The 12,725-nt window shown below is 31.2% G+C and overlaps 1 protein-coding gene and 1 non-coding gene across 2 annotated transcripts; one reads left to right on the top strand and one right to left on the bottom strand.

The window, feature by feature from the left end:
- The first annotated feature begins 2,311 nt into the window (after positions 1–2,311).
- LOC128032260 (small nucleolar RNA R71) lies at positions 2,312–2,418 on the top strand. Its single transcript, XR_008188388.1, has one exon. It is a non-coding gene; the product is annotated as a small nucleolar RNA R71 (small nucleolar RNA).
- A 5,907-nt stretch (positions 2,419–8,325) lies between these two features.
- On the bottom strand, positions 8,326–11,818 carry LOC105791201 (DNA-directed RNA polymerases II and V subunit 6B). Its single transcript, XM_012619165.2, has 6 exons — positions 11,672–11,818; positions 11,302–11,335; positions 11,004–11,179; positions 10,886–10,937; positions 8,853–8,920; positions 8,326–8,630 (listed from the first exon to the last, which is right to left on the bottom strand). Exons 1-6 carry the CDS (start codon positions 11,704–11,706, stop codon positions 8,561–8,563), a joined length of 435 nt encoding a protein of 144 aa, XP_012474619.1. The 5' UTR covers positions 11,707–11,818; the 3' UTR covers positions 8,326–8,560.
- Between the last annotated feature and the right edge of the window lie 907 nt (positions 11,819–12,725).

Below are 12,725 nucleotides of genomic sequence, written 5' to 3'. Positions count from 1 at the left end.
CTTTCCTAGTCTCATTGTTGAACTTTCGGTAATCTATGCAAATTCTCCATCCTGTAACCGTTCTAGTCAGTATTAATTCGCTATTCTTGTTCTCAACGACTGTAATACCTCCTTTCTTTAGCAAGCACTGGACTGGACTTACCCACGAACTGTCTGAGATGGGGTAGATTATACCCTCATCTAACCATTTTATGAACCCTTTCTTTACCATGTTCTTCATGATGGGGTTTAGTCTTCGTTGTCGATCAATCATCCCTTTCTCACCATCTTCTGATCTTATGCATGCATAACGATGGACTAGTGCCACGAATATCGGCTATGGTCCATTCGATAGTCTTCTTGAATTGTTTCAATACTAGAATGAGTTTCTCTTCTTGCTCTTTGGTCAAATCCGCTGAAACAATCACAGGAAAAGTAGAAGCATTACCTAAATAAACATATTTTAAATATGAGGGAAGTACCTTAAGTTCTAATTTAAGTGACTCTTTGGTTGACGCTTTTAGTTGGACATAATCCCTACACTCTAACTCTAAAGACTCAAAGTGGGATTGCAGATTAAATCCCCTTTGATTAGCTTCTAGCAAAGCAAAGTATTACTCCCCCTCTTCATCACTTGGAGGGTCTGATGTTAAAACTTGTTCCAATGGGTCCTTAACATAGTTGAGTTCCCTTTCCAAGACTAATTCCTCTAACTCAGATACTACAGAACAATCATCAACTGTGTCAGGAAATTGCATGGACTTAAAAACATTAAATGTTACTTGATCGTCCTAAACACGCATAGTAAGCTCACCCTTCTGCACATCAATAAGGGTCTTTCCAGTTGCTAGGAAAGGCCTTCCTAGGATGATTGACACCTCTTTATCTGTTTCAAAGTCTAGAATAACAAAGTCAGCAAGAAAAATAAATTTATCTACAAATACTAATAAATCCTCGATTTGTCCTTCTGAATGTGCTAAAGATTGATCTGCTATTTGAAGTGTAACAGGTTAATGCTTGTACCCAAATCACATAGTGCCTTACCACAATACATTGCTCCAATGTTGCAAGGTATGGTAAAACATCTAGGATCCTTCAACTTTAGGGGTGGTTTGTCTTGAAGATATGCACTGCATTCTTTCGTCAGGGCTACCGTCTCAAATTCTCCTAGCCTTCGTTTCTTGGACAGGATATCCTTCATAAATTTGACGTAATTTAGCATTTATTCAAGTGCTTCTATCAATGGAATGTTGATATGAAGATGCTTGAGTATGTTTAGAAATTTGTTGAACTAGACTTCCTACTTTTACTTCTGAAGTCTTTGAAGGTAGGGTGGTGGAGGATTCTTCACTGGAACTGGTTGATTCATCTTCTTTAGCAATTTTGCATCTAACAAAGTTGTAGTTTATCAGTGGCTGGTTCAGAAATTACCTTATTGGGTTTTGCAAATTATGGTTTTGGTGAAGCTGGAATTTCAACACTTGGTTGAACTTCCACTGAATCTTGAGCATCAGTTGGCTTCTCTTCAACTTCAATAGTGTTGGGCTCTAATGTCTTTCCTCTCCTCAATGTCAATACTTTACAATGCTCTTTCCCTTGATTTCTTAGACTTTCCTATCACAAGGCAAAGTAACTTGTGGTCGGTTCCTAAGTTCGGTAGCAAGTTAACCCACTTGATTCTCCAAATTCCTTAAAATGGAGTCATTTTTTTTCTATATATGCCTTCAATAGGTTCTCTGAGCTATTGGAAGGTTCATCTTGAGTTGGTTTTTGAACTTGTTGGGTAAAAACAGGTGGCTGGGTCGGTCTAGGTTGTCCATAAGTGTTACTAGTTCCAGCCCCTTGGTTACTCCAAGAAAGGTTAGGGTGGTTTCGCCACGATGGGTTATAAAAATTGGATTGAATTCCTTGCCTTTCTTAATTCTGGTTCTGATTACCCATGTAATACACGGATTCTTGGTTTGATGGACATTCTTTAAACAAATGTCCTTCCCCACAATAAACACAGGCTATATTTTCAAATTGATTGGGTGGTTGTGTTGCAAAACTATTAAACCCATTAGTGGTAAAATTTTTAAACATCGATGATATTGAGGATACTTGAGATGCAAGTGAAGTGAAAGCGTCCACTTCATGTATTCCAGTGACTTATCTTCCTAAAGTTGCTCGATTGGTTGGCCATTGATAATTGTTGCTGGTAATCCTCTCAATGATTTCATAAGCCTCGTTATAAGACTTAGAAAGGAGAGTGCCATTAGCAGAAGCGTCCACTACCATTCTTATTTGATCATTGAGACCATTATCGAATGTCTCAAGTTGGATGTAATACAAGATTCCATAATAAGAGCACTTCCGTAATAATTCTGTGTACCTTTCCCATGCCTCATACAAGGACTCATCATCCATTTGTTGGAAAGTAGTGATCCCATTCCTCAACTTAGCATTCTTGCTAGGAGGGAAATACTTCATGAGGAATCTTTCTACTAACTTTTTCCATGTGGTAATGGAATGTGGTGGCAATGAGTTCAACCAAGCTCGATCTCTGTCCCTTAGCAATCATGGGAACAACTTTAATGGTAGTGCATCTTTGGGTACTCCGGCTAGCTTGAAAGAATCGTTCACCTTCATAAACAGTCTTAACTGAAGATGAGGATCTTCGGTAGGCATTCCACTAAATTAGCCCACTGTCTGAAGCATTTGGAACATAACCGGCTTCAGCTCAAACTGTTGTGCCTCAATTTTGGATCTGCTAATACTCGAATTAAGATCGTGAAACACTGGCACGACATACTTTCTTAAAGCTCTATCACTATCATCAGTAATAAGGATAGGATTTTAAGTAGGGTTTGCTCTGTTTCCTTGATTCAGATTTTCAAAGTTCATCTCTTCGGTCCTTCTCTGAACTGCTTCTCTTCTTCATTGTTGAAAAGTTCTTTCAATCTCAGGGTCTACGTGAAGTAAATCAATAATTCAATCAACACTCATAAACACCTGAAACAAACACAGACAAATTAATTAAGTTAAAATTGAACAAAAAAACAAAAATTCAAAATTAACAAATTCACAAATAATGACTTTTAAAACAGTCCCCGAAAACGGCACCAAAGACTTGGAACAATGGAAATGTGCAAGTGTACACAATCGTTATCAAGTAATAAAGTGACAAGTAAATGTCGAGTTATTATACCCATTGGGACTGTATAAGAAAATATTTATGAAATGCAATTAAAAACATTTTGGTGATTAAAAATATTTTGATTTTGAGGAAGTGATTAAAAACTAAAATTTAACTAAATAAAATAAAAATAAAATAAAATTTCCAATGCATGATTTCAAAAGATGGTTTTAATCAATATGACATAATTGTGCTAGATAGATTACATTTCTTAACTTAATATTACTAAAACAATGTTCATGTTGTTACGAATAAATTCACGGCAACTTGGTAATTTGTTAACTATAGCACATCTGAGACTTATAAAATTAACCAATCTCTTGAAGATATTACTATGCCAATTCAAACAATTAATCAATTTTAATAAGCAAGCTATGCAAGGCTAATGTACTTAATCATTAGTTAATTTAACCTCACTAACTTAGAAGATTAAACATGCATTGATTAAGTATTGTTTCAATTAATTACAATTTCAATACGATTAATAATTAATTCATTAGTTACCTTACAATCGTAATGCAATAATAACAAAATCATGGTTTTACTTAATCAAACAATTTACCAAGACCTATAACAACACAAACATAATTTTAACTTAAGTGGATGAAATGCAATCAACCTAACACGAATTAAATTTAACCTATGTTAGTTAAATTAATAATAAAAACATAACAAATATTCATAGACATGTTCATAACAACAACAATAAAAGTTAAAGGATAGGAAACTAGAATCAAATCTGGTGTTTCTCCGAAGCCTACCTTGTTTGCTCCGCTTGTTCTTGTTGAACCGAGGCTTTCTACAAGCACTTGAATGCTGCTACCCAAGGTTGTTGAAGGGCTCTTTTCCAATAGGGAAATCGGCAAGGAAGGGACAAGAAAGAAAATGGGAAACAAGAAGAGAAAGTGAGTAAAAGTAAGAGAGATGTGAGGAATGAAAGGTGTTTTGAATGAAGAGGTGAAGGGGTATTTATAGGTGAGATTGGCAGCTAAAAATAGCAAAAAAATCAGCAGTCATATACCCCCCTTGGCCAGCCACACATGTGGCAAGTTTGAATGTTTCAAACCTGCTAAATTTAGCTTGGGGTGAATCTTTAAAGGCACAAAGAGTGGAAGGGTTTGAATGAAATTTTAAGGAAACCTCAAGGGATGATTTGCAAGTCAAATAATCAGCTAATTTCAGTTTATTGGGTTAGCATGTTGCACAATTTTGGGCAGCCCATTTGCTCGATTGGATCAGTCTCTTGGTTTAGCACAATTGGGCCTAATTTCATAATATAATTAATAATATTTTTTAACCCAAAATAAATTGGATATAATTAAAATTAATTATATTATGAATTAATATTCATAATTTGGACCGTCTTAGGCTGAAAAATTAATTGGGCTCGATGCTTCAAAAATCGATTCCCGATTTTGTACTTCTAGTAGTGTTTGTTGAGCCAATTTTCACCCTTTGTGCGAATCTATCGAAAATAAATCAAAATTTATCAAGTTTAATATAAAGTTAATTAAAATTAAATATTTTAATAATTTAAGTACAATTAATTATTTTATAATTATATTATATTTTTCAACAAGAATTACTACGAAATTGCATGAATTTGAGTTAAAAAAGGCATGAAAAAATCTATATATTTTCATGTTTCCAGCAACATGTGATGATCCATGAGTAGAAATGGGAGCGTGTCACTATGGATTTTGTTTCAAGATTAATGTTAACTCTGAAAAGATAAGATTTTATATGGATTACAGTTAATAGGTTAACAAAATCTGTTCACTTTATTTTGGTTTGAATAGATTTTCACTTGAGAAGTTAGTTGAATTATATAATTTCTAAGATTGTTAGATTGCATAGTATGCTATAATTCATTATTTCTGACTGTGATCCGAGTTTTCGGTACCAGATTGAATTTTAGTATTACTTTTCATCCTGAAGCAATTGGTCAAACTGTGTGTGTAATACAGATTTTGGATGATATGTCAACATGTGTAAATGAGTTTGAAAATGATCATTAAAAGTAATTACTGTTAGTTGGGTTTGCTTATAAAAACAGTTATCAGCCGAGCATAAAAATAAAATAGTACGAGACTTTATATGAGCGTAAATGAATAAGTACGTTGTACTGAATGAAACTGAATGAAAGAAAGTTAGTTGGAGTTTATTTGGTTTGAGAAACTAAGAATAAAGTCAGAGTTATGCATTTAATTTGCATAATTTTTTTTTTGAAGTTAAATATTTTGTTTTGTACGGTAATACTCTGTAACCTTAATCTGGCAACAGATACGGGTTAAGGGTGTTACAAAATAATAACAAAAATAAGTATAAGAAATACTTAGTAGGTTCATACATTTCAATTCACTAACTTACCATACACATTTAATTGCTAAGTGCATATAACTATTCAAGTAAAAACCTTATCACAACATGAATCAACAACTTCAAGTCAGTAACCAATAAATATACGGATACTCGAAATTCAAATCATGTTCACTTTTATAAAACCATTTAACATTGTATATCCAGTAGTTTTCCAATGGAACTTCGTAAAAGAATTCAATATACAAGTCCAAAAATAGATAAAACTCGTATGAGCTAATTTGGTACAAAGATATATGTGTCAAGTTACCTATCCGGGCTAAACCAATGACAACAAGAAGGAAATATAGCCTGGTCAGGGCTATGTGTACATGTAAGGTTACCAGTCCAGGCTAAATCTATGTCACATGTATATTTGAGTCTGCAACAAATGCTGGAGCTCGATCCAGAACGAGAATCGCTTAGAAACCTTGTATATGATACTTTTACTCATTCCATTGGAAATATTTCAAAAATCCAATTTATTACTATAAAGTCCATTTTTTTCAATTTGGGAAATTTATATATATAATTAAAAAATTAAATAACTACTTGTAACTTTAGTAGGTAGTATGAACTTACTTGTCAGATGATTCAGCTACTAGGGACTAATCGACAATTTTCCCTTTTGCTCGTACGTCCTCCACTCGTTGAGTTTTTTTTCATCTAAAGTACAGTTTAGTTTAATTAAATCAATTCAAATCAAATAAACAATCAATTTATGCATTTAAGTATTTTTTATATTTACAAATTTACCCCTAAAGTTTACCATTTATACAATTTAGTCCATAAACCCGAAATTATGAAATTGAACACAACGAAGATTAAATCAAGCTAGCCGATTTTCCTATTACTCATAAAGAGCTCATACATTTCTCTATTTCACAATATTATCATGGGATTTTACAACTTTAACAAATAAATCCTTAAACATCAAAATTACAAAAACTTATTTACAAAATAATATTAATTAGCTATCAAGCTTATAAAAATATTATAAAACTTCAAAATTCTCATAATTTCAACAATGGAACATTTCACAACATTTAACAGTTTTACAAATTAATACTCAGTTAACTAAACCTAGTTGCAACAATCACAAAAACATAAATATTATTAAAATCAATATCAAAATTTACTTACATGCAAAGAAATTGAGCTTGGCTGAATCCTAAGTTTACATAGCCATGGCAGTGGTGAAAGGAAAACTTGGAGAAGATGATAATCATTTATCTTTTGTTTACTTTTATTTTTTTATTAAATTATCAATTTTCCTTTATTTAACTTATAAATAACCAATATGCTTACCCATAACAGTCCACTATATTTTGTAATGGTCAAATTACCATTTAAGCCCACCAAATCAAGTTTTTAAAGCTTTTGAACCCATTTTACTAATAGAAATAATTTGTCTCAACTTTTACGATTAATTCTTTTTACTTAATTAACTATCTAAACGTTAAAATTTCTTAACTAAATTTTAATACGACATTATTGAGACTATAAATATTTAATAAATAAAAAATTGACTTACTAGTCAAAATTGTGGTCTCGAAACCACGTTTTCTCGACACCACTAAAAATGAGATGTTTCATTATTTTTTGATGTTATAGGCATTGGTTAACTGTTCATTTAGATAAAAACATGTTTATGTTATTCTTGCATTATAATTATAATAATGCAAATGAATTAATTATTTAATCATATTGAAATTATAATTAATTGGCACACTATCTAAATGGTGCATGATTAATCTTTTTAAGATAAATTAGATTAAATGGGTGATATTATTGATAGTATTGATAGATATTATTGCCTTGCATAACCTAAAGTTTGATGTGATTAAATTTGTTTCAGTATAAAAATATATTGTTTCTTCACTATCTCTTATGTCTGCTTATGAAAATTATTTAATTATTTAATTAATTTAACATAAATAATTCTGAGTTAATGAATAAGGTTAATTTAAAATAGTTATGTCATATTGATTAAACTCCTTAAAATCTTGCATTTACCTTGTGTTACAATTTAGTTTAAGTTGTTGCTTAGTTTTAATTTAGATAATAGCTCACTCCCTTTAAAATATTTTTCCATCACCAAATTGCTAAAATTTTTATTTCACAAAAGTTTTTCCTATACATTCTCTGTTGAAACAATACTCGATTCTTATCTCTATTACTTACCAGGGCTGTGTATACTTACACATATTCGTTGTTCCATTAAATTATCTCTTTTAAAATTAAATTTAAATAACCCTTAAATATATAAAAATAATAAAATATACCATTTTCTCTTTTTTTTAATGATAAACTTAAAAGCTATATAAATTTTTTAAATATGAATTTTTTATTTAAGGAAATTTCTTGAGATATTTTATATATTTTTTAAAACCTATTTAATTTTAATTTTAAAAAGGGACAAATGTAAATAAATAAAAAATTTAAAAACATTTAATCGGCCGCACTTATGACAACCCCTTTTTTCATCCAACCTTTAATGTTTTATATAATCACTTAAATACGGGTGATACCATAAATGACAACTGCACACCCAGATGTCAACAGCAGCACCAAAGTTCACTGTTTAAAAGGGATTTTTTTTTTTTTTACAAATGAGTATTTTTGTAAATAATTAATTTATTTAAGTTATTTCTGAAAAGAAACCCCAAGATAAATATTATGTGCTAAGTAATGCACGGTAGCAATACCATACCAAACCAAATACGTGGGGTCCTAAGCTAAAATTATTTCAAAATTATAATGGAAGGACTTACCTCATTCCTACTGCGACTAAGTCTACCTCATCGCGATGCTTAAAAATAGCTAGCTTGCATATGAACTTAGCAAGAAAAGAAGATAATGTTGACAAGACATCTTTATTTTCTCTCCTTTGTTTTTCCTTTTTTTGAAACCCACATACTAAACTTGCTCAGATATGAGTTCAAAGATCTCCAATGACCCTCCAAATATATGAAATAATTTTAAAAGAAAAGAAAAAAGCATCATGTAAACAGTAATTTTCCATGTTCCTCGAATAAAACGTGATCATCAATTGGCTCCCACTTGTCTCTTCCATGAGTCTTCCACAATCAACTCATCAACTCCCCAGTCTTCATAACTGAAATGTTTTATCAAATGTTAATCCATCAGATATGCTAAAAAGAAAGCGAGTAAACAAAGGCATGAATGATCACAATCACCAAATGTCACCCCACCCCTGTTTCCCTCCTTTACTTTCCACTCTTCCCCCAAAGTACAAAGCAAAACTACCACACAAGGGCCTGATGTTCCATTGATCTTACATAGAACACAATTTTTATTTTTCACGACAAAATCTCACCTCCCACCAGGCAAGTACCGACGAATGGTGAAGGGGATTTTCCGCTCCCGAAGCTCCTTCATGGCAATCTAAACAAACAAAATAAATAGAGTCAGCAATGAAATATTAGGCTGTTGGAAAAATGGCATGGAGTATTCTCACCAATCATGTAATGTAGATCAGAAAGAGAAAGAAAGTGACTACAAGCAACTTGCTTATAAGTTTAAAATTGTCAAAGCCAAGCATGAGATATTAGAAACAAAGTGGGTGAACCGAGTAAAGAAGATAGATTAGAACTTTTTCGACAAGCAAAGCAACAGCTAAAATGTGAAAAACAAGGAAAAGCACATGATTGAAATTGAATCAACAATGCTTTCAAACTGAACAAGATGCAAAATGAGAATAAAACCAGGGCCAAATTTGTTGTTTATTTGATTGAGGAATTAAGATATTGGATGCTTGCCTATCGCATTTTCTGAGCAAAGAGTTGAACAAGTTACATGCTGCAACTGGTCAATATCACAGTACTAAACAAGATACAAGGGATCACTGTGAATGTTGTTGGCAGTGTTGTGTGTGCAAGTATTTATATATAGATTGATAAACTATTATTATATAAATTAGATTATAGCACACTCACGGTTTGGGTGAAAAAAAGTTTATATAATAAATATATATTAGAAGTTTATATAAAAATCAAATGAAGTTTTAGTTAAAATGGTAAAGTTAAAGATTTAATATTCATTATGTCTTAGATTCAAATCTTACCATGTGCGAGATTTTATTGATTTTATTTTAAAAAATTATATATATAAACAAAATCACCCTCATAATAATATAACTTACATTTGGGTAATACGAATAGATACTTCTTCAACAGAGCTACATAATACCCTCCAACGCCAGGTTGAAGAAATAGTAATCCCTCAATAGTTACTTTTAGGGGTGCGGTTGGTTGGTTGAAAAAGTAGAGGGATGAGAGGAGGGAGTGAAAAACTGGAAAGAAAGTAAATTTTGAGTGTACTTGGTTGGAAAGAAAAGCAAGAGGAAAGAAAATAGGAAAGGTGATTATTTTCGCTCCTAATCATAAAAATCAATCATCCTAAATTGAAATGATGAGAGGAGAGAAACTGAGAGGGATGTGCAATGTTAGTTCAAAATTATGTATTTTCCAAATGTTTTATTTTCTTTACTTCCAATTTTCAACTCTACCAAGCAATGAATGGAAAGAAAAATAATTTTCTTTTCATTTTTCCATCTCTCCTACCAAGCACACCTATGGAAAGAAAAATTATGTTTTTCATCCTTCTAGCTTTCCACCCCTTCAATTTTCCATCCTTCCAATTTTCTTTCCACCCTACCAAGCAAAACCTTAAGGCTATTTAGCACTGCTTTTGAAAATTACTGTAGAAAAATGCTTCTGAAAATTGTGTTTTAAAATTTCAAGTGTTCAGCATTGCTATCAAAAAGTGATGTGAAAGGTTTTAATGTCAATTTTAGACACAACTTTGTGAAGTAAAAATATGTTAATTTAAATGATTTTCAAATTCCTTAATATTATGATATATCACATATCATATTTAAATAAATTTAACCAATTAATATAAATTGTTTTTAAAATTTAGTTTCAATATATAAATAATATTTTTATATTTAATTCACATACATAACTTCTATAAAATAATAAAAAATTCGTAAGTAGAAAAATAATTGAATCAAATGCAAAGTATCTTACTTCCCCATGTCTTTATTATTAATTATTATTATCACAATTCTCTACAAATCATCAGCCAAACATGAATATGGAAGCCCAGTTTCCTATACAATGTAAAAACTCATTTACAGCAATAAATAAACAAGATGAAATAGAGAACCCAATGTTCATTTTATGCATATCGATACTCAGAACTTGTATTGTCAAAAGTGGCAATCTCAAATAAGTATTCGACAGGTTTAATACCAAGCTAACCCACAGTTTTATCAACTTTCTATATAGAAGAATATAACAAAGAAGCAGTGCAAGACAGGAAATGTAGTAAAAAACTTAGGCTTACCTCAAGCGGGTCAGTCTCACCCTCCAACTCAACCATTACTGGTGCATTCATGCTGCTCAGAAGAAAAGGTTAAAGCATTGGAAACGCAATAAAAGAATCTAAAGCTTATTAAGTTCACCTGATTTGCAGGGCACGTGTACCCAAGATTCTAGCACGCTCATATTTGGTCATGTACTTTGATGTTTTGCGACTAATTTTGTCATTAGCATCTTCGTCTTCTTTTTCTTCAGTTTCAACAGGATCGACGGGAACATCGTCATTGTTATTGTTTTCCACCTCCTCCTCGGCTCCTTCCTGTCCACCCAAAAAAATAAAAACAATTCATTAGACAGTAAATAACCTTATCGCTCACGTTGAATTTCTGTTTTGCAAACAACGTAAAGTATTTTTTTAAGAAAACGAAATTGGATTCTCACTTCAATCTCAGGCTCTGGTGGCTCATCCTCATATCTGTAGCAACAATTTCAGCAATACAGGCTTAAGTTTTTGGGAATCAAAACACACAGTCAAAATGGTGTAATTTCAACAATAAAGACGACAGCAAACCATAGATAGGGCAAACACTTCACCCTCAGTTCGGCTGCTTAGAAAAGTATAGGTTCCAAAGAGAAAAATACCCGTTCCCAACGAGAAAATCAAGAAAAAAAAACCATTGGTTTCCCAGAAAAAGAAAATAAAAGGCCCAATTCTGGGATTTCCTTTATTTATCCGAACTTCAACAGAAACTACAAACTCCAATCGTCGCAATCGATAAAGAAATAATGAAAACAGAGAAAGAGAGAGAACCCCATGTCCATGTCATTATAATCGTCGTCCGCCATTGTTGATTTGTAAAAGCAACTTTGGTAAGTGTTTATTGTTGAGGATTCTTGCGCGAAGCTTTACTTCTTTTCCAAAGCCCTAATCAGAACATTTATGTCAAATAAAAGTTAAAACTCGTTTAACTTTTGACCAAAACAGCCGTTTAACTTAATTAAGAATAAGGCCCTGAGATTTCTTAAAATATCATTTATTACCCTTGGCTTCTATGAAAATTGCCTATGCACCCTTTTTCAGGTCAGTTTGGTAATGTTAACAATGGATTTTTTTGACAATCTCGGTTTGGAGTGTGTCAAAAAGTGTAATTTATTAATTTTGGTATTAATATAAAAAATTGTGGTGGTCTATTTTAGATATTATATTGAAAATTAAAAATAAATAATATTTAAATAAGTTGATATAATCATACATAAATATTATATTTTAAATACTTTGTAATAATTAATAAATTATTTGTATATTTAATTATAAATAAAATATTTTAAAAGTTTAAATATAATAATAAATCATATTTAAATAATTTATTATAATATATATAATTAAATTGATCTAAATTTTTAAATAGATTTTAAATAATTAATACAAATAATTATATTATTATAATTTGCACTTCAAAGCACAAAAGTCAAAAGATCATAAAGTTAAAAAACAGCTCAACTCAACTTTTACATTCCACACTTCCACCTTCAAAAATCAATGTTTGACATTGTTTTTGAGTTGAAAAACATTTTTTCACCCTTAATTAAAAGTATTGTCAAACGAAACCTCATGATAATATTTTTATTATTTTTATATAACATTTATATGCACGTGTACAATTTTTTATAATATTATCTACATCGAATCAGATCAATTAATTCAATCTAAAGTAAACAAGTCAGACAAAAAAAATATGAATCGAGATAAATAGGAACCAAACACAGAAAACACCGCCGAAATCTTGTACAATTAGAAATTAAAAGTTCAACCTTTGCAGCGTGTTTGGTTCGCTGTAATGGGTATGCGGTTACCCATTTATTCC

The sequence above is a fragment of the Gossypium raimondii genome, chromosome 8 (assembly GCF_025698545.1).
Source record: "Gossypium raimondii isolate GPD5lz chromosome 8, ASM2569854v1, whole genome shotgun sequence".
NCBI classification, from domain to species: domain Eukaryota; kingdom Viridiplantae; phylum Streptophyta; class Magnoliopsida; order Malvales; family Malvaceae; genus Gossypium; species Gossypium raimondii.
Note: the sequence above shows the minus strand (reverse complement) of the source record. Positions and strands in the feature narration are given on the sequence as shown.

Bases quoted from the DNA above. Each gene is read 5' to 3' on its own strand.
- LOC105791201 (XM_012619165.2), bottom strand. From the start codon at position 11,706: ATGGCGGACGACGATTATAATGACATGGACATGGG. The intron at 11,336-11,671 runs GTTCTCTCTCTT...TTGTTGCTACAG, and splicing joins TATAATGACATGGACATGGG to ATATGAGGATGAGCCACCAG. The intron at 10,938-11,003 runs GTGAACTTAATA...TCTTCTGAGCAG, and splicing joins ACACGTGCCCTGCAAATCAG to CATGAATGCACCAGTAATGG.